The sequence below is a fragment of the Mus caroli genome, unplaced genomic scaffold (assembly GCF_978045245.1).
Source record: "Mus caroli unplaced genomic scaffold, Mus_caroli_1 scaffold_6, whole genome shotgun sequence".
Classification (NCBI taxonomy): domain Eukaryota; kingdom Metazoa; phylum Chordata; class Mammalia; order Rodentia; family Muridae; genus Mus; species Mus caroli.
The window spans coordinates 25,314,503-25,341,165 of record NW_028227261.1 but is presented as its reverse complement, the minus strand read 5'-3'; the positions used below and the strand labels follow the sequence as shown (position 1 = coordinate 25,341,165).

General features: G+C 48.7%; 1 protein-coding gene and 1 pseudogene across 1 annotated transcript; one reads left to right on the top strand and one right to left on the bottom strand.

Annotated features, from left to right (window-relative positions):
• Positions 1 to 1,882: 1,882 nt before the first annotated feature.
• LOC115031048 (small nucleolar RNA U13) lies at positions 1,883 to 1,992 on the top strand (annotated as a pseudogene).
• A 5,751-nt stretch (positions 1,993 to 7,743) lies between these two features.
• Sesn2 (sestrin 2) lies at positions 7,744 to 26,126 on the bottom strand. Its single transcript, XM_021160713.2, has 10 exons — positions 25,701 to 26,126; positions 17,752 to 17,826; positions 15,489 to 15,686; positions 14,956 to 15,138; positions 14,636 to 14,848; positions 13,631 to 13,781; positions 13,073 to 13,191; positions 12,569 to 12,759; positions 10,166 to 10,310; positions 7,744 to 9,519 (listed from the first exon to the last, which is right to left on the bottom strand). The coding sequence occupies exons 1-10, from the start codon at positions 25,788 to 25,790 to the stop codon at positions 9,433 to 9,435; spliced, it is 1,452 nt and encodes a 483-aa protein (XP_021016372.1). The 5' UTR covers positions 25,791 to 26,126; the 3' UTR covers positions 7,744 to 9,432.
• Positions 26,127 to 26,663: the final 537 nt, after the last annotated feature.

Sequence of the window (26,663 nt, the reverse complement as noted above, 5' to 3'; positions counted from 1 at the left end):
CCCAATGAAAGTCAGGAGGACTGCCAGCTGGCATGAACAAAAATGTCTCCAGACTTTGTCAAATGTTCTGTCAGGTAAATTATCCATAAATGAGAGTGTGAGAATGACAGGGGTTTGTTTTTCTTTTTTTTTTTTTTTTTTTTTTTTTTTGGTTTTTCGAGACAGGGTTTCTCTGTGTAGCCCTGGCTGTCCTGGAACTCACTCTGTAGACCAGGCTGGCCTCGAACTCAGAAATCCTCCTGCCTCTGCCTCCCGAGTGCTGGGATTAAAGGCGTGCGCCACCACGCCCGGCGGGTTTGTTTTTCTTTTTTTTTTTTTAAAGATTTATTTATTTATTATATGTAAGTACACTGTAGCTGTCTTCAGACACTCCAGAAGAGGGCGCCAGATCTCGTTGCGGATGGTTGTGAGCCACCATGTGGTTGCTGGGATTTGAACTCTGGACCTTCGGAAGAGCAGTCGGGTGCTCTTACCCACTGAGCCATCTCACCAGCCCGGGTTTGTTTTTCATAATTTGAAATTTTTCATTATTAGTGCATGTGTGTGTGTGTGTGTGTGTGTACATGTGTGAGTGAGAGAGAGAGAGAGAGAGAGAGAATGTGTGCATACCAGAACACATGTGTGGTGATCAGAAGCCAACCTGGAGGGAGGCGGCGGGTCCCTCCTTTCACCGTGTGGACACTGAGCATCGTAACAGCTCGTCAGGCTTGGTGGTAGGTGCCTTCTCATGCTGAACCATCTCTCTCACTGGACCTAATAACACCTTGATAGATAGATAGATAGATAGATAGATAGATAGATAGATAGATAGATAGACAGACTATAGCCCTTGCTGCCTTATAATTTTCTATGTAGACCATACTGGCCTCAAACTCACGGAGATCCCCCTGCCTCTGCAATCCACCTGCTGAGAATAAAGGTGTGCCCCACACAGCTGTCATAACATTTTGACTCTGATGATCACATTACCATAGATAAAAAATTAAACACATTTCTTAGATGAAAAAAATTACACGTTATTAATGGTCATCTGAGCCCTTGGTTCTGTTTGTTTATACTCTGCCCCATTCCAGATGGGCTCGCACTCAGATTCGAGGCTCTCTTGTCTGGTTCCAAAGTCCAGGCTCTTTCCCCACCACTAGGCTGAGCTTCATTGTCTGAGATCTGGCCACATAACCAACAGCCAGCCCGGCAGGGAGAGGGGGCTGGAAAGGAGCTGAGGCCACTGTCTTAAAAATCACACTTAGCAGGGCGTGGTGGCGCACGCCTTTAAGTCCAGCACTCAGGAGGCAGAGGCAGGCAGATTTCTGAGTTTGAGGCCACCCTGGTCTACAAAGTGAGTGCCAGGACAGCCAGGGCTACACAGAGAAACCCTGTCCCGAAAAAACAAAAAAAACAAAAAACAAAACAAAAAAAAAACAAAAAAAAAAAAGAAAAAACCAAAAAATAAAAAATTTAAAAAAAAATCACACTTTATTTATTCATTTTGTGGATGTGTGTGCAAGACAGTGTGTGTGTGTGTGTGTGTGTGTGTGTGTGTGTGTGTGTGTGTGTGTGTATGTGTGTGTATAGATAAGAGGACAACCTCTACCATGTGGGTCCCAGAGATTTGATTTCGTTTGTCAGGTTTGGCAGCAAGGGCCTTTCCTCAGCGAGCCATCTCGCAAGCCTGAGACTGGGATTTGTTGACTGCTGAGGCCCAGCACTAGACCAGACATTCTGTTAAAAAAGAGACACGTATTCCACATCCATTCTCTGAGCCCCTGCTAGAAGAATGAAACAGAACACACCCAACAGAAATCCCTGCCTCCCTAGGGGTTTTTTAGTAAACAGGAAAATGAGATAAGCACACAAATAAACTTAGATTAAAAAAATAAAATCGATCTTTTCTGGTTCATAAAGCACGATGATTGGGCGTTCGCACCATTGCATGCTATGTGCCGCCCCGCCCACTAAACCTTGTTACAACATGTGCCCATTACCTGTCTGACAAACTTAAAAAATAAAATAAAATAAAAGCTTGGAAATGAAAGGATTTTTAATTTTATTATTATTATTTTTTTTGTTTGTTTGTTTGTTTTTCGAGACAGGGTTTCTCTGTATAGCCCTGGCTGTCCTGAAACTCACTCTGTAGACCAGGCTGGCCTCCAACTCAGAAATCCGCCTGCCTCTGCCTCCCGAGTGCTGGGATTAAAGGCGTGCGCCACCACCGCCTGGCTATTATTTTTTTTTAACAAGGATTGACTGTATTCTAGGAAGGGATGGGAACCAGGGTTTTTTTGTTTGTTTGTTTGTTTCTTTTTTGAGACAGGATCTCATGTAGCACAAGCTAGTCTCAAACTCAGAATATAGGCAAGGATAACCTCTAACTCCTGATCCTGTTCAGCCATGTCAAATGCTGGGATTACCAACGTTTATCCTTTTTCCTAGTTTCTGTGAGGATCAAACCCAGGGCTTTGTGCTAGGCAACTGCTCCACCAACTAAGCCAATATCCAGCCTGAGGTTTCTTCATATTAATCAATCAACTAATTGATTAATTAATTAATTAATTAACCTTGAACTCACCCTATGCATAAGGTTCACCCTAAACTGTATGATAATCTTCTGCCACTGGCTCCCAAATGCTGGGATATAGGGCAGACACCACCGAAGTCTCACTGGGATTTGTTTTGTTGCTATCGTCTTGAGATAGGGTCTTTTGTGGTCCAGTCTGACCTTAAGTGCCTCATCCTTCTGAGTGCTGGAATGAGAGGCTAGTTTTACCATGTCTAATCCTGTGTATGCTTTTCTTTGAGTTGGAGTCTATTTCTGTAGTCTAGGCTGTCAATCATCCTGAATCAGCCCCCCCAGTGTTGGAATTGTGAGCCAGGGCTACTACGCCCCAGTAGACAGAAAACCTTTTTAGATGAGAGGTTTTTGTTTTGTTTTGTTGAGACAGGGTTTCTCTGTATAGCCCTGGCAGTCCTGGAACTCACTTTGTAGACCAGGCTGGCCTCGAACTCAAAAATCTGCCTGCCTCTGCCTCCCGAGTGCTGGGATTAAAGGCGTGCGCCCGGCAGATGAAAGGTTTTTTTTTTTTTTTTTTTTTTCGAGACAGGGTTTCTCTTTATAGCTCTGGCTGTCCTGGAACTCACTTTGTAGACCAGGCTGGCCTCGAACTCAGAAATCTGCCTGCCTCTGCCTCCCGAGTGTTTTTGTTTTTTTGAGACAAGATTTCTCAGTGTAGCCCTGGCTGTCCTGGAACTCACCGTGTAGTAGATCAGGCTGGTCTCGAACTCACAGATATCCACCTGCCTCTGCCTTCTGAGTGCTGGGATTAAAAGCCTGCACCAGCACCACCTTGAAGAGGAGAGGCTTTTAAACGGCGGCTCGTGAAACCATCTATATAAGGAAGTAAATAAAACCAGCTATAGTGACTCCCACCTGTAATTCCAGAATTTGCAAGGCTGAGACAAGGGGATCATAAGTTCCAGGCTAGCATAAGCTAGTTAATAAGATTCTAATTAATTAATTAATTAACTGGTCATTACATAATAAGATTCTAAATGCATAAAGAACTGGTCTTAAACAGGCTCATAGAGAGAGATGAGACTTTAGATGTGAAGATCTCTGGACTGCAAGTCTTTCTAGTCCATTCCGTCTTCTAATAAATATTATCTACTGAAACTACAACACCCCCCTTCCCCCTCCTGAGAGTTCCCAACATCATAGGACAAAGGCTAATTGTTTTAAATTTTTTATTTTTTTTACAGGATTGGGTATAAAACCCAGGCACAGGGCACACTGCCCCTAAGCTATACCCCTAGGCCAAAGTCCAAAATTCTACAAGACTTACCCAGGCCGTTTTCCAGCCTTGGCTTTCCTCATTTGCCCCTTTCCCGTCCTTTCAAAGCTGGATTTCTTTTCTAGATCTCTTAGGCTGGGTGTAGTGACACATACCTTTAGTCCCAGCACTTGGGAAGCAGAGACAGGCAGATCTCATGAAACACAGAAAAGTTTTTAAACTTAAAAAAAAATTATAAGTTAAAAAATATTTTTAAACAAAGGAAGAATCAAGGCAGGAAAGTGTAGGACTGTGGCACTCCATCCATGCAACAGACCTCAAGCAGGGCCAGACCTTCTCCCCTTCTAGAGTGATAGAATTTCTTGGAAATCCCTGGTAAGCATCCTCAGAGGTGCAACTTCGGACATCAGCTTTTTATTAAACCAATCAAAATGCAAGAGAGGGAGTGTTTACAAAATACCCAGGCAGGAAATGATCCAATAAAAATAAAAATATCAAAGTCTGGTCTGCACTCAACACTCTGCCAGCACCAAATATGCAGAGACAATCTTTACACAGTGCACAAATATATTATCCCGGCGCAGCAATCAAGGGCAGACACAGCCTCTCTTATGTAAGGGGTTGGAGACTAGCCTGAGGTTACAAGATCCCCTTTCAAAACAAGAATAAGGAAACAGGGTCTTTCTCTGTAGCCTAGGCTAGCTTTTAATTTGCTCTGTAGCTAAGGCTAGCCTCAGACTCAAGATCCACTTGCCTCAGCTTCCTGCAACCTTGGATTATAGGTGTGTACCACCATCCCCAGCAGACCCCAAAATACTCTGCTGCCATCAAGCACTCGTTGGAAGCTGACTTCCATCACCTGGAGGGGGCAAAACCATCAGCCATGGCATTTCCTCCACTCCAGTGCAGCTCTAAAAGGACTTAGCTAAAACATTCAGAAACCACACTCTTAATGGAGTGGGGAGGGAGGAAAGGAACGGGAGGTCAGGAGAGTTTGTGGAAAACCAGAGGAATGTAGAGACGTTCTCCAACTGTTCTCAGCTTCCAAGAAGGTACTTTAGTGGGTGGGGAGTGCTCTTAAATGTGCTGCCACTGCCGTTAATAGTCTGGAAGAGAAGTTTCTGCCCCGGCATTGGAAATCGCTTTGGAGGACCCGGTATTTCTTTCTTTGTGTTGCCAATCACAACTGCAATGTTCAATCCTGAGTTGAGTAACAATCCTACATCAGCCTCCTCCACTTGCAGGCAAATCCCAAGAGAGTGGCAACTTTGTCCCAGAATTTAGTACTCTATCTCCAGGGCTTGGTACTCATTGGCTCGGCAGCCTCTGGTGAGTGAGCGAACAGCAGAACAGGTGTTAAAGATGTCACTTTTTCGGCTCTGCCTCCAACCACTGGTCCTCTAGGGGATTCAAAGGTGTGAATTTGTCCAGCATGACTTAGTCTCCTATCTGCCTGCCCTAGGGCTCTGAAGACTCTGAAAGCAAGTGGCAGGAGATTCCTTCTGCTCCTTCTTCTACTCCCGATAAAATGTTGTAGTGTGCAAACAATTACAACTACAAAACAATTACAAAAATTGTAAAGTCAAACAAATAGATAACGATTAGTACCTAGTACCGGGCTATGTTGCTTGTGGATCAAGAGCCGTTGATTACAATACTGCAGACCAGAACAGCCAAGAGTTCCAGTGGCCAGGAGTTCAAGGCCCTGTTTAGCTACAATGAAAGTTCAAGGCCTCCACAGGCAAATGAGAACACCACCCTCTTCTCAAATAAAACAAAATAAAAATAATAAAGAGAAAGAAGGGAAAAGTGGGGAGAATCTAGTCATAGCTCTGTCTTTCACAAACTCCAAGCAGTTTGGTTGTGCCCAGGTCCTGAATTGTTGGCTGCAGTGATTTAAAACAAATTCATTACATACACACTGGAGCTGAGACTTTGAAAGTTTTCAGGTCTGTGTGCTAATTGAATAAAACATGCTTTTTAAAAAAAAAAATTCAAAATGAAGCTCGGCCATTGGTGGCACGTATCTTTAATCTCAGTGCTAGGGAGGCAAAGACAGGTGGATCTTTGTGAGTTCGAGGCCAGCCTGGTCTACATGGAGAATTCTAGGACAGCCAGGGCTACATCGTGAGATCCTTGGGGTGAAAAATGAAGAAAAAAAAAGATTCAGATTGAGAGCTAGTAAAACATCTGTGTGCACAGGTGACTGACGTCAAACCTGCCCCAGGTTTGAGCCTCGGGTCCTGAATGGTGGAAAGAGAGCATCAACTGCTTCAAAGTGTCCCTCTGATCGCCACAGCCACGCCCACACATACACACACACAAAAAAAAAAAAATTGAAAAAAAAATTGGGCCGGGTGTGGTGGCACACACTTTTAATCCCAGCACTTGGGAGGCAGAGGTAGGCCGGTTTCTGAGTTCGAGGCCAGCCTGGTCTACACAGAGAAACCCTGTCTCGAAAAACAAAAAACAAAAACAAAAAAAATTGAAAAGAAAATCAGCCAGTCTGGGAACAAAAAGCAATACAATGGTACAAAGAATGTATGGCACAGTGGCCACATGCCTTTGAGCCTGCACCCAAGCGGCAGCAGCAGGCCTGAAGAAAGCCTGAGGGCAGCCTACACGGCTATCTCAGAGGTGAAGTGTTCACAGGTCTCACGGGAAGGCTTCTAGGAGGACACACACATTTCAGTGTATGCTGGCAGTGTTCAGGGTAAATGGGAAGCGGGCAGAGAGGTCTTCGCTTAGTCACTATGTGGTTTTCCTGCTGCACTTTCTAATTCCTGGTACCAAGTAACTTGATCAAGGTCGACACCTTTAAATGAGCAGGAACAACTTTGGGGATGCCTCTAGTTCTTTTCTTCTAAGTTTTTATTTTATTTTTATTTTTTTAAATTTTGTGTGTGTCTTGTATATGCATTTGTGTTGGAGTGTGCAGAGGGGAGGGGAGTAGCTATCCCATTGTAGCCCTCTTGCCTTATTTTATGAGTTTTTGTCTTATTTTGTTTTGAGACAGAGTTTCTCTGTGTAGCCCTGGCTATCCTGGAATTCCCACTGAACATCAGGCCGGCCTCGAACGCCTATTTGCCTGCCTCAGTCTCAAGTGCAGGGATCAAAGATGTGTGCTACCATGTCCAGCTACATTCAACTTTCTAATTTGTGTGTGCTTGTGTGTATAGGCACGTGTGTGCGGGTGCCGTGTAGGACAAAGGAGAGTGTTGCATCTGCTAGATCTGGAGTGGTAGGCAGTTGTACAGGTGCCGGGAATTGAACTCGGGTACTCTGCAAGGGCAGCAAACGCTTTTAGCCTTGAGTCGTTGTTCTTCCTTTTTATGTCCTCCTCCTATTTTTAACTTTTTTTGATAGTCCTGACGCCTCAGTTCTAGACAGGAAGCATAATGATGTGGTGAGGAGTGACCCCTCAGGTGGCTATCACCCCCTCTCCCACCCTCACCCCGGTCCACAGGATGTCCACAAATGGGGAAAAACCCAGGAAGGCAGCATGCCAAGGCCTCCATCAACCAAGTCCCACAAGAACCCCGGCTCCACGGTCTCAAGTCATTTCACCTCAATGGGTTGCAGCTTCAAGGTGGCCTCCCACTACCCGGCTCAGGGCCACCTCGGTCAGAAAACACTACTGCCATTTCCCAGTCCCCAATGCCAGACATGCTAAATGGGTGGCGGGGCTGAGCACCCAAGCAATGGTGGACTTGGTTTTGTAGTGCCAGGGATGGAGCCCGGGACCTCACACACACGAGGCAAACAGAATTACTGAGCCTCAGGCTCATCCCAGTTGACTTCCAATGCCAGCGATTCCCAGTCTCGCAATCACTGGGCACAGGCAAAGGCAGGGCAGAGGTCATGAGGTCAAGTCTGTGACACAATCCCAGCTTCTGGCTTACACTAGGATGTGAACTCTGGCCTTCAGGAAACGGACAAACATCCCATTAGCAAAGACTACAAAACAAACCTCAGCACTTTTATTTCTATTACTGTTTACAAGGTCCAAGATTTCTGCACTTTAACACTGGATGCCCTTTCCCGCCCACCCAGGGGACACTGTCGGCATCATCGTGTCCCCTCTAGAACTCCCCCCCCCCCATGCTGGGGCCCCCTCCTCTCTTGCCCACCTTCACTGCAGGGAGAGCTTTCAAGCCTGGAGGGGGTACTAGTGGCTTCCCGTGCCTGCACGGGCGTCAAGTGTGGCACATTGGCCAGGCTCCTGTGGTGCCTGGCCCGATGGAGATGAGCTGGAGATGGCAGCAGGGTGTCTTGGTTCCCTCAGACAGCTCTGGACTGGTCTGAGAGGAGGCACCTATCTACTGCTGCTGGTGGAAGGGGAAGAAGGGACATCAGAATTCACAGTTGTTTGCTCTGCAAAGTGCTTGTCGGTGGTGGCTGCTTCTGCCAAGTCATCCATTTAAATCCGGGAGAGGGGACAGATGGGACACTGGGATGGGGGTGGTGTCCCTTGGAAGGCAGCCAGGAAAGGCTGACTGTGGAATAAGGGTCCCCAGGGGCCTTCAAGGTCTTGCGAGAAAAGTCAGTCTGCTGCTGATGGTTTGGCCAGAGAGCCCAGAGGAAAGCGTCAAACCTTAAGAAATGTAAGCCAATCCCCCAGTCTCCAACGTGAGGTCCAAGGAGTGGAGCCATGCAGCCCAGGGAAAGAGAACCTTGGTATATGCATCTTACTGGGTGGGCCCTGGTGCCACCTAAGAAAGGCTCAGTTTTTTTTTTTTGTTTGTTTGTTTGTTTTTTGTTTTTGGCAAACACTCTTGGCAGAACCCAAGGGATAAGGAGGTCGGGATGCCAGCCTCCGTGTGGCAATACCATCTAGAGGGACAGATTGACTCTGGCTCCACGGTGAGGTCCTCAAGACCCAAATACAGAGTTCACCAGCAGCCACTCCTTACTCTTCAGACAGCAGGGAGACCACCACGGGCTCCAACTCTCCAGAGACAGTGTGTTCTTTGGATATGTTTGGCCCCTCTCCCAGGCCCCACACCACCAGGCATGGGAGAAAAGGGTATGAGGGCAAAGGAGACAAAAGAACTGAACCCCTCCTCAGGTAACCAAAGAACAGGATGCCCAACAGAACAGGCTTTAGGGGAACTGGGCACACAGACCAGCTGTGAGCCCAACTTTCACATTGATGGGTGGGAGGCAGGTTGGGGGGCTGATGAAACTGGAGAATGAGGAAGGAGGGAAGGCAAGCTTCCTGGAGTGCTAGTCCCTGGACGTCCTTGCTCCTCTCCCACACAGGCAGCCAGGGGCTTCCCAGTCCAGGAAGGCAGCTCTTGTGGTGCCTGGGGCCCAGCCTTAGCTCTGTAGCCTTCATCTTTTAGGAGCAGGGGAAGAAAAGGGGATGTGGCCCTTGGCCTTTCCTAATCTTCTTCCAGCTCCAGGGACAGAGCTCAGACCCCAAAGTCAGTGCGACGGTTCTGTTCAGTCCAGTGAGGAAAAGGAAAATGTGGCTTGCCCTGGTGGCTGCCTGGGGCCACAGACATGCCCATCCCCAGCATGTGGTGGATAGACATGAGACAGAAAGGGTCCTTCCCGGATCTGTCTCCAGACACAGAAGTCCTTGCACAGAGGACGGTGGCCCAGGGTCAGCTGCTCCCGGGTGCTGGTCCTGCGTGTGGGGTAGTCAGGTCATGTAGCGGGTGATGGCGCGCAGGGCATAGAGCAGGGCTGCTTGCATGCGGGCTTCAAGGAGCAGCAAGTTCACGTGAACCTGGGGATGGGAGAGGACGAGGCTGGCTGACAACTCATCTTCCAGTCGACCGGTTCCCTGCCACTCACTCCACCGGCGCCTCCCACCAAGATGCCCTGACCTCTCTGCTGACTCAGTGCAATCTGGTACAGAGACGATTGCTTTACCTCCCAAGTCTGAAAAGAAGAGCTCCCAGCTAACTGGCTCTAGGGCTGGATCAAATGTCTCCATACGTAGTGTCATTGTGTCCCTTGTCATTATAAAGGGGACCCGCTCAGAGGTATCTTGCCCAAAGTCACACTGCTCCTACGTGAGGATTAAGACCCACACCTATGGCCAGGTGGTGGTGGTGGCTCATGCTAGCACCCAGGGGGCAGAGGCAGGCAGGTATCTGTGAGTTTGAGGCCAGCCTGGTATACAGAGTGAGTTCCAGGACAAGTCAAGGTTACACAGAAAAAAGGTCTCAAAAAAACCTCATACAAATAAAAAATCTGCATTTATGCCCACCTAACCTGTGGAAAACAGGGAATAAAGTACCCAATTTAAATGAAATCTGAAATTACACAGTAGAATAGAATTTAACCTGGAACAGGCCTAGGTGTACCACCCAGCAGGACCCTACCCCCTGATTCTTCGGTAGCCCTTCCCTTGTCTGTGTTGCCATTACCTTCTCTGAGTGGCGGAAGTGCCTCCAAAAGAGGTTGTACATTCTGCGGGTCGTCTTCTCAGGGTAGCAGGCCACCGTCTTGATATAGATTTTGAGGTTCCGTTCCAGGAGCTGGTTTACCTCGCCGTAATCATAGTCATCGTATCTGATGGATGGACCCGACAGCATTGCTCATGCTCTGCTCCCAGAAGCAGCCTGGCTCCCCTGCCCCCACCCCACAGAAGGAGGAACAGGGTGGCCAGAAAAGCAAGAAGGTGGGAAGCCGCGAGAAGCCTGGTTCCTCTTAGAAAAACAGCTGACATCATATGTCATCAGAGGTAACCAGGCTCGCAGAGGAACACTCGAAGTAACAATGACAGCGGGCGTGCGCTACTGAGCTCAGACTGTCTGCCAGTCATGAGCCCTCGAGAGTATACACTCCAGTCATATACAATACTCGAAGTTCATCAATTTAATTCCTGAGATTCAAGGAAGGCCCTTTCCCTAGACAACAGACAGTGACTTTCAAACACTTACTGTCCTATAGTAAAAGACACGAAGGTCAGGGAGGGCTAACCATGAAGAATGGAGCGGTTGAGGACAAAGCAGACAGGGCTAATGCTACCTCCAGACCAAACGAGGCCTAGAGAAGGCAGTTAACTCATTCGAAATCCAAAGCAAGCGAGTCAGCAGAGAGCGAGCAGCCAGGGTCTCTCCCTTCCTAGTCTGGTTTCTATGTGTGCCTGGACAAAAGGCAGGAAGGAAACACCTGAGAGCAATAAAATTAGGTGATCTCCTGAAGAGTGCGGCTGGGCTTTATGGTTGTTGTTTAGAGAGTCCTGTAGCCCAGCTGTTGAACTTGTTAAATAGCCAAGGGTGGCCATGAACTCCTGATCTTCCTGCCTTGGCCTTTCCAGTGCTGGATTTACAGGTATACATAAAAATAAATCAATTAAAAGAAAGAAAATAAAGAAAAGTAAAGGAAAAAAAACAAAACAAAGCAAAACAGAAAAAGTCAGGAGCCAGGGGATCAGCTCACAGCTGCAATCCCAGCATTAGAGAGACTAAAATAGACAGTCAGCTCTGAGTTCAAGGTGCCCTGGGCTACCATGAGACCACATCTCAAAAAGAAACAACGTTCTCTCTGTATCTCTCGGATAAGTCATGTTATTTTGGGCATTTACCTATAAGAACATGTGTGGGAGAGTGGTCAGTGCAAACTGTTTCTAAGAGTAAAAACTGCCGACAGTGCTGGTGGCCAAAGAGGCTGAGGAGTCCCAGGTCTGGGCCAACAGAGCCTCCGAGCCGACTTGGGGGTAGGGAAGAGAGGAGAACATAGGGAAGGGGGAAAAGGAACAAAAGGAGAACCAAGCCCACCCTGAAAAAACCCTAAATACTCGACAGTAAATAGCACAGGACCCCTAAAAAAGGCCTTCCTCAAACACCAGTCAGCGGACAGGCGAGATGGCTCAATGGCTAAAGGAGCTTGCTGCCAAGACAGATGACCCAGGTTTGATCCCGGGGTTCCAAATGGTGGAAGGAGAGAACCAACTCCAGCAAGTTTTCTTCTCACCTCCACATGTAGGCTGTGCCACACAGGCGTACGTGTGCACAAACATACATACCAAGAAATAAAATACACACAATTGTTTTGAAACCAGGAAGCGATTTAACAAGATAAAACATTTATCTCACAATACCATTTATTCTGTATACGTGACCACTGTCCACACGCCTGGCTCTCATGTATAATTTCCATGAGCTGCACAGTAGGTTATGAATGGAAATATCATTATTTAAAGTATGTGCTCTCTGCTGTGCATATCTGTGCTGTCCTTATTTACTGTGAGAAGAGATATGCTATTGGAAATTTACAACGTATGCACATGTTTATGTAATGTATTTGCATAGAGGTGTGTGAATACATGCACAAAAACACATGAAATCATAAGCTAGAGTACTTTGTTTGCTGGAGTAGGTCTGTAAGCCCAGCAGCTAAGATGCTAAGGCAGGAGGACTGTAACAAGTTCAAGGTTAGCCCGAATCATACACTTTTCTAGGCTCGTTGAGGTTACAGAGTGAAACCCTATCCCAAAACATCAAAAATAAATAAGGAAAATGACATAAAACAACATAAAATAAAACAAAGAGTGCTTCACTAGGCTCCACAAAGCCCTGGGTTTAGTCCTTAGTCTTCCTAAGACACCAAAGCAAAGCCTAGTTAGTTATATCTGGGAGAGAATAAAGAGTCTTGTTTAGAAAGTCTGAACAGCGAGCGTTCTTACTAGCTTTAAACCTGCATAGTTATAAGTGTGGCTGGAGATTTTATTATAGCCAAGGAGAGCACAAGAACTGAAAGCGACAGTGAACTCAGGAGCGACCCTCAGGACCCTAGGGACCTAAGCCCGGGGGATACATGCTCACCTGATGCCAAAGACGCAGTGGATGTAGTTCCAGATGGCCCTGCGGAGCATGGAGGTGTCCACGCCACTGTGCATGGCGATGGTGTTATAGGTGAGGCTGCAGGCTACCTGGAACTTCTCATCCAGCAGCTGTCCTCCCTCAGGGTAGAGCCTCTGGATCAGCGAGTAGCCATGGTCTTCCCAGGTATAGTCCTGAGGAACGGGGAAAGAGGTCACTGACCAAGACTTCGGAAGGCCAAGGCTGGCCAGAGATCTGGCCTCGGGATGTCTAGGAGTCACACTTTAGCTTTGCATAACAGACCCTGCCTGAACCAGAGATTTCACATACTGCTTGTGCGGAGCCCGAGAAACCAACCGGGTGATGATGACCTCCCAACCCACAACAGGGACCTTTCCGGTCTCCACTGCCCTCACGGGGTTTTCTGAGGTGAGGAGACTGTCAACTTAGAGCCACGTGGAGTGCTTGCCCCTGCTTCTGTGTAAATCTGAAACAAACGAACAATACCTGGGCACGGAAGGTTGGGGGGGCCTGAGTCCCTCGACGAGTGAAGTCTTCATATCCAAATGTGGGGTCCTCCACAAAGCATAGGATGTCTGGGTGTGGAGAGGGCTCCAGGATATCCGCTGAGGGCCACATCAGAAAGAAGGGACAGTGAGGCTGAGAACACAGCAGGCTCCCCGTCATCAGGAAGGTGGAGTTGGGGGCACGGGAGGAGAGTATAGCAGGGACCACAGAGAGCCCCTCCCTACACTAAGTGGGAAGGTGTTAGCTAGAGCCACCCCTGGGGAGGAGGTGACTCTTACCCAAGGACCCCCCCCCCCCCCAGCAACAATGACAGTTTTACAGAATGGCTCAGCCTGGGAAAGACTGCGAGCTTGGCTCCATCTACCTCACACAAGCCCTGACTGAATTCAGGGCTAACAGACCAGGATTCAATCAAAGGCAAGAATTCTGAACCTCTTGGAAGGAGAGAGCAGAGGTGTGTGGAGGTATCTGTTCCCATCAGAAGCACAAAGAGAGAGGGGTGGCCCCTGGCACTGACACCTGTGATCCCGTCCATACCTGAGGGGGTCACCAGCAGGCTTTCTGACTTCTCCAGCTCAAAACGGTTCTCCATCTCCTCCTGCGAAGCCCCCTCATCCCGCAGCAGGCTCTCCTGAAGCTGCCTCATGCGTTCCATCAGAGCTTCTACGTCCCGAGCGGCTTCAAAGCCCTGTAGGAAGGACCCAGGAATTAGCATCTGCTCCCTTCACGACCTTCTGGAAGACTCTACTCAGCTCTTCCACATTCCTGGCTTCCCTGAGTGATCAGAAAGAACTAGGGTAATTTCTGAGCCAGACAACACACTGGGCAGCCCACGTAGCCTGTGATGTAGCCTGTGTATTCATGATGTAGACCAGTGGCCTTGAATTCAGAGCCCGGCCTGCCTCTGCCTTCTGAGTGCTGGGATTATCGTGGTTTCTGTTGTTTGTGTTTTAGTGCTGTTGCTGATTGACCTTAAGGCCACAAACAGGCTGGACGAGCAATCTACCACTGAGCTATATCAAAACCCAAATTTTGTATAGTCAACTGGACAGAAAAAAAAAAAAATGTCAGATACAGTGGCTCACGGGTGGGAGAGTGAGGGTAGTCACAAGTTTGAGGATAGCCTGGGCCACAGAGTAATAGCCTATCTCAAACTAACAAAGCAAATCCAAAACATCCATAACAACAAGGAAAATCAGCTGGCGTGATGGTGCACGCCTGCCATCGCAGAACCACTAGACGCCATGGTAAGTTCCAGGCCATCCCAGGCTTATCTCAACAGAGTAATAACAAAGCCAGCTGACGTCAGTTTTAAGAGGCTGTGTACTGCAGTTAGGTCAAGCACCCCGTAGCTTACTCCTCATAACCCACTGTAGCTAAGTTTTAATCCCAAGTAACAGGTAAAAGAAACTTTTGAAAGCCAGGCAAGTTTGCTGGACTCTCTCCCTATGGCGAGACAGGCAAGCAGGCAATGGTTTCTATTCCCAGAGCAGAGGCCACACTAGTTTTCGCCCACATCAAGACCCGGGACCAACGGCTTACCCCTGAGTTGTTCAGTGGGTCCCCGCTCGGGGGGGTGCCTTGCTCACTGGGAGGCGAAGGTGCCTGGGAGGCAGGGCTGCCCTCTGCATCTCCCTCAGGAAGTATTCCACAGCCAAACACAAAGGAGGCCAGAGAGTGGCAGTGGGTAAGCAGGACCAGCGCTTGGATGAGTTCGGCCAGGGACCAGCTGTGCTCGCCAGTCTTCAGCAAGGCCTGGAAGGGAGGGAGAGATAAACGAACCCACTCGGCGGTTGCCCTTGGCTGCCCCAGCCCAGCCCATGGGCTTTCTCAGGGTCCCCAGCTCGCTCTGCCTGTCATACCTGGATATGCTCCTTGGTGATGAGCCACGGCCGATGCGCCAGTAACTTGTTGATCTCGCTGAGCTTGCGGAGTTTCTCAGGGGCCCGGTGAAGGCCCAGCAGCCACTCGGGGTCACCGCCGGTCTGCAGGAACTCAGTCATGTGGGTACCCACTAGGTAAGAACACTGGTGACGGGCAGCAGCCTGTGGGGACAGGGTCAGTGAGCCTGAGTTACCTTCTTTCTGTGCCCCATTCTGGGAAGACCCCCCCTTAGGATCTAAAAGGCAGGAAAATCTATGTTCTAACTTCAGCTCTGCTACCAGCTTGCTGGTCAGTGACCCCTTTGCACCTCACTGTCTTCGTTTGCAAAGTATACACCTAAAGATGCCTCTCTTCAAAATCCTAAAATTCCATGAGGTAATAAAGCTCGCTACTTCCTCTTCACCTTAAAAAAAAAAAAAAAAAAAATCAACCCAGGGGAGTCCTCAAATGAACCCGAAGCCTGTAACGCCAATTGTTCACCCCTGTGAGCACCACGCTCTGACAGACTTACCATGATTGCAATGTAGTGGCGCCAGGAGCTGGCCAGGGGCCCATCCGTATGCAGCAGCAGGTAGTGCAGGCGCCAGAAGCTGCTAAGGTAGTCCGGGTGTAGACCCATCACCACCGCCAGGTTGTCCACCCGCCCTAAGGACATCAGGGCCTCGAGCCCCAGGTGCTGCTCCAGGCTCTCAGCTCCTTCCCGAAGGATCTGCCAGGCAAAGAAGAGCGCATGGGTTCTCTCCTGCTCCCCCACACCGACCAATCTTCCTTGTTATGTATATGGTTATATTATATAGATATAATAGGAGACTGAACAGTACCAACCACATCGGAAAGAAACGGATTAAGCAAACACTATTAGGCAGCTTATATAATATCTGCTATACATCTAGTGCTCTCCAAATGCTTCATATTATACTTCATATAATACTCCATATTAACTCAATTCTCAAAACAGTTCAACTTTCCTGCTTTTAGTTTGTAATGAAAACATGTTTTTCAGTGCTGAGGATCGAACCTAGGGCCTTACAGCTAGACAAGCATGCTATGCGCTTCCTCTGACCTTTTCCCTTTTTTTTTTTTCTCTTCCTTTCTTTGAGACAGGGCTTCTCTGTGTGGCCCTGGCTGTCCTGGAATTTACTCTATACACCAGGCTGGCCTCGAACTCACAGAGCTCTACCTGCCTCTCTGCCTCCTGAGTGCAGGGACTAAAGGCCTGTGCTACCACTTCTGGCTTCCTTCTCTCTTTTATTTATGAAGACTTAGGCAAAGAACTAAGAATGGTTGCTGGGGCTGGGGAGTGTGACTTAGTGGTAAAATGAATGCTTAGCATGCATGAGGCCCTGAGCTCAATCCTTAGCAGTAAGAACTGAATACAGTTTCTCTTGGCTTCATAGAATTTCTGTTCTAAGATGGCAGACGCAGACAGCCATGGAGGGTAGGAGGAAGTGTAGCAGAGTGTCCATGTCCTGAGTGTCTTTTCACGTAGAGCCTTTTAACATTATCGGACTTTTTTTTTTTTGTACAGGGTCCCATATGGTTCAGGCTGGCCTCAAACTTCTGATCGTCTTGCCTCTGCCCCCGCCCCCCCCAAGTGGTCGGATGATAGGCTTATGTGGCTCTAAGGGTCTAGTGCAGGGCTTTGCAGATGGCCTCTTCCCCCTTTTCTTCCTCCTTCTCTCTTTTACTTCTTTGTTTTACTTCTTTGTTTGTCTGTCTGTTTGCTGTGGATCCCGGGACTAAATCCAAGGCCTTGTGCTTAGGAAGCAAGAGTTCTGTCACTGAGCTACATCCCCAGCCTTGATTCATTCATCTAACAGATAGCTACCCAATTATGACTCTCATTGAGTGTCGCAACTTGTCCTGTGAGGTGAATACTATTATTTTCCTCCATTAATAGATGGAGAAACCAGATCTGCTTAAAACCACAGATCTGATAAATGACAGAAACAGGATTCTAATCTAGATGAACTCCTAAGGCCTCTTGTTTCTTTCCTTTCATTTTTTCCTAATAAAAGACAAATTATTTATAAGCAGAAAAAATAAAATACAAGAACACTATGTAAGGTTAAAAATGCTGGGATACAGCTGGGCGTGGTGGTGCACGCCTTTGATCCCAGCACTTGGGAGGCAGAGGCAGGTGGATTTCTGAGTTTGAGGCCAGCCTGGTCTACAAAGTGAGTTCCAGGACAGCCAAGGCTACACAGGGAAACCCTGTCTCGAAAAACTAAAAACAACTAAAAACAAATAAATAAATAAATGCTGGGATACAGGCTGAGACCGCAGTGGGTTTGTTCCTCTCACATTGCAAAGGAGATAAGCTCTGACTTGGGAGCCTTGAGCTTGGCCCTGTCACACTATCATTTCATCTGTCTGAACCCATTCCTTGGCAGAAAATGAGGTTGAGAACAGCCCAGCTTCAAGAACTTTCTAATGGGTGGGTAGGGAAGTGGGGGGCGCTATGGGGGACTTTTGGGATAGCATTGGAAATGTAATTGAGGAAAATATGTAATAAAAATATTGCCTTTGATCCCAGCACTAGGGAGGCAGAGGCAGGTGGATTTCTGAGTTTGAGGCCAGCCTGGTCTACAAAGTGAGTTCCAGGACAGCCCGGGATATACAGAGAAACCCTGTCTCGGGAAAAATAAAGACAAGACAAGACAAGAAATTACATAAATCAGGAGTGGGGAAAGAAAAGAGCCCAAGCTTCCCGTTTCTATGCCCTTTGCTTCTAGGGACTGAAGACTCCTAACTGCCCCCACTTCCAAACTCACCTCTTCCACTGGAATGAAAGCGCTGGGCCCTCGAGAGCCTCGCCGGACCTGGCCCTCCCGGCCCTCCCGATGCTCCTACGGGGAGACACATGGTGGTTATTTGGCAGAAGGGAGGACAGAGAGGACTTTCTGTGAGCTCTCTAGCCCCCTTCTCCAACCCTGAATGACACTGAGTTTCTAAACTATCTTCTTGGTATAATACCAGCCTGAACGGAGGAACCAGAGGGAACACTTAGATCCCTGCATAGCAAATGGGCAAGAGAGAGAAGAATCAAAGCTGAGCTGCTCAGGGACTCAGGATCCAGAAATCCAGTCTGGCTGCATGGGAGGGGCCCAAGGAAGCAAGCAAGTCACAGCTTTCTGTCGCCTGTTCCCAGAAGGCCAGGGTCTTGGTGGTCCCAGAGGACTTGTATAGTAGAAAGAATTCTTTACAGAGGGCAAAGTCATGGTTCAGTGGGTAAGTGTGAAGACCTAAATTCAGTCCCTGGGCACCCACATGGTAGAAAGATACCCGACCCCTACAAATTGTCCTTTGACCTCCAACACACAAGCTGTGATTTATGAACACAATGCATTTTTAAAACCAAGAGATCAGGCCAGCAGTGGTGCATACCTTTAGACCCAACAACTCACGAGGCAGAGGCAGGTGGATCTCTGTGAGTTCAAGGCCAGCCTGGTCTACAGAGCATGGTCCAGGACAGTCAGAGCTATGCAATGAGACACTCACAATCTGGGGTTGAGGGGAAGACTCTTTTCAACTAAGAAGGCTTTATATTCCAAAGCCAGTTCCCACCCTCTGTGCCTAGGAAGCCCCAGTCCCCCTCAAATGATCATTTTCCTTTCCTTTTTGTCTTCTCTCCAATGCTGAGGAGGAACCTAGGCGGCAAGTCTGGTGTGCATGCGGGGCACATTCTACACTGAGCCGCACCCCCCTCAAGGCCCTGCAAACAGTCATTGGTTTATCCCTCTCCCCACAACGTCTAGGCTATCTCCGCTCTCAGCCTCACCAACTGTTCCTGCCTGCACTACCCTGCCCTCTCCTAACCAACTGCTACCCAGTATCCGCCCTGTAACCAAATTTTTTTCAAGCATGAATCTGATCCTTAAAACTCACACCTTCCCTTACCAAAGCCTTCCAGAGGAAAGAGTGGTCAAGCCCCACCCCGTCTGGGACTTGATAGTTCTCCAAGGTCTACTGCCAGGCCTTCATTCGTGACCCCACAATTCCTGGTGCTTTTGCTACCACAAACACTGTCCACTAAGGCCTCTTTTAAGTTGCTCTGTTCCCACACCACATTTTGTGGAGAGCAGGGCCGGGTCATTCTGTGAATAAAAACAGAAAGCAGAGTGTGCCGTGGGGACAGGGGGGGCACCCCAAGGAGGATGTGCAGGCTGGGGGTGGCAGCTGTTCTGACTTCAGCTTCTTTGAGCTGAAGCTATGTATTCAATGAAGCTACTTCTCCTGTCCCTTGATACGAGGTCAGGGAGAACATTCTATTTATTCATCCAGTGTCTGAATGTTGGTGTGGGGGGTCTCCATACCATCAGCCTTGACATCATTGATCCAAATAACAGTTCTGCCTTCACTACAAAAGACCTGTCCCCTGAGCCCTTTCTCCTGGTAAGATCCTGACTTAGGACCTCAGATGTTCAAGGACTCAAAACTATACTTGAGCTTCTATCTATCTATCTATCTATCTATCTATCTATCTATCTACCTTTCTTTCTTTCTTTCTATCTTTCTATCTATCTATCCATTTTTTTTTTTTTTTTTTTGGTTTTTCGAGACAGGGTTTCTCTGTATAGCCCTGGCTGTCCTGGAACTCACTCTGTAGTCCAGGCTGGCCTTGAACTCAGAAATCCACCTGCCTCTGCCTCCCAAGTACTGGGATTAAAGACGTGTGCCACCACTGCCCAGCCATCCATCCTTTTCAAGACAGGGTTTCTCTGTGCAGTCTGTTTCTCTGTAGACCAGGCTGGCCTCGTACTCAAGAGACCAGCCTGCCTCTGCACCACTACCACCTGACTACTCTTTTTTTTTTTTTTAAAGTGGCCAAAACTGTCATCACTGTCACCCTTAAGGGTCCTGGGGCAGTGGTGGTGCACACCTTTAATTCCAGCACTTAGGAGGCAGAGGCAGACAGACTTCTGAGTTCGAGGCCAGCATGGTCTACAGAGCAAGTTCCAGGACAGCCAGGGTTACACAGAGAAACCCTTGTCTCAGAAGACAAGAATAAAAAATAAAAAAATAAAAATAAAAACAACAAAAAAGTCCCTGGAGGAGAGGTGACCTCTATAGGAGCATACAAGATAACAAGAGAAAAAAGATAAGGAGCGTAGAAGCCTAGGTATACACATTGGTTTTGATGCCAATTTGCTGTGTGGTTACTTAGGCTTTCTGGGTCTGATTTTGGATGGCAGAAGGGACTAGGCTAGCCCCTTTCTTTTCTTTTTTTTTTTTTTTAAGATTTATTTATTTATTATATGTAAGTACACTGTAGCTGTCTTCAGACACTCCAGAAGAGGGCGCCAGATCTCGTTGCGGATGGTTGTGAGCCACCATGTGGATGCTGGGATTTGAACTCTGGACCTTTGGAAGAGCAGTCGGGTGCTCTTACCCATTGAGCCATCTCACCAGCCCAGGCTAGCCCCTTTCAACCACTACTTTCTTTTTCTTCCCCTCCCCCCTCTTCCTCCCCTCCCCCCCTTTGACACAGGGTTTCTCTGTGTAGCCCTGGCTGTCCCTGGAACTCACTCTATAGACCACACCTCACTGTGTGGCCCAGGCTGGCCTTGAATGCAGAGATTTCCCCCCACCCCCACCCCTGCCTGTGCCTCCTGAGTGCTCCACCAGCCTCCCGAGTGCTCCACCAGCCTCCCAAGCACCCTTTACAGCTTCTCTCCTCTCTCACTTGAGAAAATGCCCAACAGCTCTGTCTGGGAGATAAGAACTGCTGACTCCACAAACTGGGCCTCCCTCTCTCCAGAGGACCTGAAGGCAGATAGAAGCACAGTGGAACCAGGCCAGACACCTGTAATACCAGCTCTGGGGAGGCTGAGACAAGAGGATTGGAGATTGGAAATCAGGAGTTTGAGGCCAGCCTGGGCCACAGGGTGAGGTGTTGCCTCTAAATAAACAAAACCATTGGGGGGGTTGATTATGCAAATATTACAATTCTAAGACAAAAAAAAATTAAAAAGGGGAAAAGAAAACCACAGTTACTCTAGCAGGGAACTAAGAGCCCCTGGATATGTGGGGGAGGGGCCAGGGGCCAGCCCTGGGATCCTCTGAGCCAAGAGTCAGCAAAGGCAGGAAATGTTACTCCTGGGTTCTAGACCCATCCATATTTCCCAGTAGAATAAATAAAATAATGAGAGTACAATTAAAGATAGGAGCATGGAAGGCTGGGGCTGTAGCTCTTTTGTAGTGTGTTGCCATTGTGGACACCGAAACCTTAGCTCAAGTCGTCGCACATAGCCTGTACAAGGTTTAGACACAAGACACAAACACACACACAGACACACACACAAACAAACATTTTTGATTGCTCCGACCACCAGTCAGCTCTGCGCGCCTCAGTTTCCTACTGGAATAATGGGATTTTCAACCTGCAGTCACTAGGATTTAACAGAGCAGCGCCCCAGTTTACCTCAGCACAGAGGGCACTTAATAAAAGTCCCCGTCATTAACTTCATTGTTATTTTAAACAAGAGCTTCTCTGCCCCACTGGTCCATTAGCATCCTTTTGTGAAGATTTTTTTCTTTTTTAAATTACTGAAACCAAAGTCCCACTTCCAGCAGTCCACAGGGAGAGGAAGTGGTGGGGTGGGGCAGGCACGGTGGGTACCGTTTACTAATCACTTTCTCAGGTACAGAGCCCAGAGCTGAATGCTTCCCAGGTAGAATCAGAATTAGTCTGTTCATTTGATGATTTTTTTTTTTTTTTTTAACTACAGGCAGTGTGAATACAACAGCACAAAGACAAAGTCCCAGTCAGCCTTCATATCATTTTAGGTACCCGGAAGAACGCAGGCAAATGATGGAGAGGGATGAGACAGAACTCTGGATGATGATGGGCTGGGAGCGTGTATGGTATTTTAGTTTAAGAGAACAGGAAAAACTACTGGAGAGGTAGGTGACCTCTGAGTTGGTTGAGAAGGCAGTGGAGGAGCCTGTGAAGATAGAGAACCAGTGTTCTGCCACAGGGGACACTGGAGAGTCCTGGATACAAATCTAGAGATTGTAACTCACAGCTCTGATATCCTGAATGTTCCCCTAACCTTGACACCTGGGCAAGTCCATGGGAAGCTGGAGGAGCCAGGTCTCACAGGTGAGAGGTAACATCGATAAACCAGGGAATGGGAGGAGGTCCTGAGTTCAATTCCCAGCAACGACAAGATGGCTCTCACAATCATCTATACAGTTATGGTGTACTCACATACTTAAAATAAATAAATAAATCTCTAAGAGAGAGAGAGAAAAGCAGCAATGACAGGTCCTCTATTTCCAACTGAAGCATCATTTGGCAGCAGCAACAATAAAGTTGGACAGTCCTCTGGGAGGGCTCTCTAGGTCTTTAGCTCATCGGAAAGGGACTAATGGCCTTGAAGCCGGGTGCCTGGCTCCTCACACAAGAGCTTTCTAGACTAACTTTTCTGTTAAACCCAGAGGCTCAAATCCTATTTATGTCTAATCCACATGTTTTTGGAGGTTACAGTGAACCAATTAAAGGTCTAAAAATTTAAGCATCGACTAACAAGTGTCTAATGTGTAATTTGAACCCAAACTGAACCCTTTCTAGTCTTCTATAACAAGTTTCTGGAAATGGCACGAGACCTAGAGATTTAAACCCAGCCCACTGACTTCCCAGAGCGCTGTTCCCCAGCTGCATTGGTTCCCAGCCTTTGCTTTGCTTCTCTGGAGTCTGCCAGCCCCAGGACTTCACCTACAGACTCCTGCTAAGTCATACTGGCAGCTGGGAAGGCCTGCCCACTACCTGTCAGCTGGACCCAGATAAGAGTCTGGGTTTACACCTGAAGAGAGGCCATACAAGCTGCCCCAGACTTCCAGCCAGCCTTGAAGGGGCAGGCCAGCAGAGTGGCAAACAGCTTGAGCTGGGCCCCAGGCTAAAGTGCTTTACATATTTGATCTCACAGGCACCTTAATTGTTCTCAACCACCCTGAGAGAAACAGAACTTGTTGTCCCCTCTTTAAAGACAAGTGGCCAAAGCTCAGAATGGTCCCCTTCTGGCCTAGCACAGGTCAGATGGGATTTCAAAGCCTCAATAGCTGACAAGGGTCAGTTAACCACTTAGTTGCAAAGAACAGTGAGCCCTGCAGGGGGTTCCTAACTAGTCCCAGAGATGGAGGTAGGCAGAAAGAAAGGCCTCAGCCTATGGAACTAGCTTACCATGAAGAAGGGACCAAAAGCAGGATTAGTCAAAGGGGCTCATCTGGTGGAGGAAGACGTGCTTTTCTGACAAGAGAAGCTTGGGGAAGTTATTCTAGAATTTGAAAACATACTACCCAAGACAAGAGTCAGACCCTTGGAACTTTCTGGAGACAGGCAGAGCTGAAGGCCTTGACCCTCTGAAACAAAGTCTGAAACAATTGTGGGGACTACCCATCTAGCCCTCCAGTCTTGAACACTAGAGTCTGGATGATGGATACCCCATCTTCTTAGGATCCCACTTAAAACAGACATCCTTTCTTGAGGAGTAGAAGATGTAGAAAAAAATGTTGCAAACATTATCAGCTTTCCCCGAAACTGCAAAGTGACTTTCTTTTTTTTTTTTTAAGGATGAAATTTTTTAAAGATTTATTTATTTATTATATGTAAATATGCTATAGCTGTCTTCAGACACTCTAGAAGAGGGAGTCAGATCTCATTACGGATGGTTGTGAGCCACCATGTGTTTGCTGGGATTTGAACTCAGGACCTTTGGAAGAGCAGTCAGGTGCTCTTACCCACTGAGCCATCTCCTCAGCCCACAAAGTGACTTTCTTTTTCTTGTTTTTGTTTTTGGAGACAGGGTTTTCTCTCTGTATAGCCCTGGCTGTCCTGGAACTCACTTTGTAGACCAGGCTGGCCTCGAACTCGGAAATCCACCTGCCTCTGCCTCCCAAGTGCTGGAATTAAAGGCTTGCGCCACCACCGAGCGGCGCAAAGTGACTTTCTTAAATCCAGTGTGTAATCCTAACACTCAGGAGGCTGAGGCAGGAAGATAGTCATAAATTCAAGGCCAGCCTGAACTACAGAGTGAGACCCTGTCTCAAAGAGGATGGGCCTTCCTCTAAGGCATTTACCCAAGATCTACACAGACCACCTGAGATTTTCTTCCTACAGGCACAGCAGGCAGAGCGCTGTGCTGTGTGGGCTCTCCTCCTCCCAGAGTAGAGAATTGAACTCTGGAAGTCCCTTGAGAGGCACTGGGGGTGGGGAGAGATGTCAGCTAAACACAGTCTTCCAGAAGCTAGCATTTTAAATACAACCCCCCCCCCCGCAGTAAATATGTCCCAGGCACTCTTCTCATGCATTTGCTTATATTTTAAATTAATGTCCAACAACCTTTTAGAGATACTATCAAAATACCCGGTAAGAGACTGCAATCAAAAGCGATCGCTCAGCTGAGATAACCCAGCGAGAGAGAAAGTGGAGGGTGGGACTGGAATCCAGCCCTCACCTCCCTCAGTGCTCGGGTGTGCTCACTAACAAAAACAACATTGTTCACAAGGCAGACAAAAGTTATCAGCAAAGAGGCATTGGCAAGGTGTCCTTTCTGCATACAGATTCCTAAACCATATGAAGAAGCAACAGACTGATGGCTGCCTCCAACACCCCCCTCCCCGCCCCATGACATTTCCTCAGACATGGGCTGGTTTTAAGATCATACACCTTAAGACTACCACTCCAGCCCCGGCAATAGACCTTCCACACTGCTCTAGTCTTAGAAAATCAAAAAGGAACAGTATCTTCTGCAGTGCCAAGCATTCTCCAAAATCCTAGTCACACACAGTCCAGAGAATGAGGGCTAGGCCTCTCTCTGTCCCTTTCGGGCCTCAATTTTCTCATTCTGTAAAATGGGGTTAAAATACGTTTTGTATTTGCTGTCTTTGTCAGACAAAACCTATATCCTGGCATCTAGTAGGTGCTCCATACACGACATACATAGACTATGTCCACTATCGAGTCTGCTGGGAGGGAGACGGGGGCTTTATACTGGCATTATACCTTGTCTCCCTGTGAAGTCTCTCTACGCTCTGAGGAGACAGCAAAACAAACTTTGAGGACCCCAGAACAATTTAATAGGAAGCAATCTATCGGGACCAAGGGTTATCCGCTTTCTCCCCCAGCTCTCTCAGGCTGCCGCCACCGAGGATCAGGCCGCCAGCCAGACCCATAAAGCACTCGGACCAGTCTCCAGATCGGGGGTGCAGGTAAGGATTGAGAAAGGGGATCGACCTTCCCTGGTCAGTCCCAGGTGGTTTACTCCCTTCGCTGAGCGACAGGACCAGAAACCGATCCTAGAAAGAGCTCCCAGCCCGCCTGCCCCCACCGAGAGGAAGGGAATCTGCGGAAGGGGGCGGGGAGGAGGAGTGGTCGGGTCTCTCTGGCCGGGATTTGCCTGGACTTGAAGACGCTCGCTCTACCAGAGAACAAACCCAAAGAGCCACGAGAAGGCGTCCCCTCTCATTGGCCAGGAGTCCGAAGGAGCCAGGGAGGGCTCCGCATCCCCCTCCCTCCCAGGGTGGTGGTGGGGAGGGGAAAGAGAGAGAGGGCAGTGGGGAGGGGAAGGGAGGGAGAGCGGAGGCTGCAGTTGATGCAACCCTAGCCCTAGCTTACGTGCTCTCAGACCCTAAGCCCGGGGGGACGCACCAGACTTAGCCCGGGTCTGCCCGAAGCCCGGCGGTGGCTGGAGGAGAGCGGGTTCGCCCGGCTGTTGCTTACCTCTCGGGTCTCGGGGCCGGCCACACCGCCCCTGGTGAACGGCAGGTAGCCCTTGATCTCGGAATGGCACTCGGAGTCCGCTACGATCATGGTGCACGCCAGGACCCGGCCGCGGCTCGTCCGCGCCTGGGACACCCGAGGGGGTCTAGGTCGGGCGCGCACAGGAGGCCGGGACTAGGGGTCGCCGGGGAAGCTCGAGATCCCCGGTCTGTCTCTCGGGATTAGGAGAACCGGTGCTACGGAGATAGACACTCCTTTCAGCCCAGCTTGGAAAACTGCGGCCGGCCTCGGAGGCCTGAGATTGGCCGCGGCGCAGAGGTTTTCACGGCCCGGAGTGCCTCGGAAGTCCGCAGTGGCCAGCGCTGCTCGGGAAGCCGGCGCTCCTCACCATCCCCACCACGGAACTGCCAGCGCTCGCCCGGCTCTGTCAGCCCGCTGCGGTCCCTGGGGGAGGGCGGGGACACAAAAGTCCCACGGCGCAACCAATCAGATGCCTGTTTCCCGGGGAGGCGGAGCCGACACCTCCCTCCGGAGCCAACCGTCCGTCCAATCAGCATCGACAAGCGCCTGGGAACTCTGGGAGCTGTAGTTGGCCTCGCACAGATGCTGCAAACTTTTGCAAGAAGGCGTTAGTCAGGTCTCTGGCAATACCAGATGAGAGTGACAGCCCAGGGAGTCATTAGGGTTGCGTGACGAAACGGGACTTCACGGGGCTGGGCCAGACAGCCAGGTGTGAAATCCCTTCTGAGTAAGTTCTTCAGCTTTCCAGTTCCTGGAGGGACTGGTTAGGTCTGCAGAGAGTTCTAACCACACACATCCAGTAGTTCTAATTATAGATCAAAACCCACAAATTTGAAGCCAAGAGCCACCACCCTGTCCCCTCAGGCCCTGAGGGATCTGCACCTTCAGAAACACTAAACCAAGGAAATCACCTTATTTGTGGAGTCTCTTGGAAAAGCCCTC

Bases quoted from the DNA above. Each gene is read 5' to 3' on its own strand.
- Sesn2 (XM_021160713.2), bottom strand. From the start codon at position 25,790: ATGATCGTAGCGGACTCCGAGTGCCATTCCGAGATCAAGGGCTACCTG. The intron at 12,760-13,072 runs GTATTGTTCGTT...CCCGTTCCTCAG, and splicing joins CCCCAACCTTCCGTGCCCAG to GACTATACCTGGGAAGACCA. The intron at 10,311-12,568 runs GTGAGCATGTAT...TCCATCCATCAG, and splicing joins CACTGCGTCTTTGGCATCAG to ATACGATGACTATGATTACG.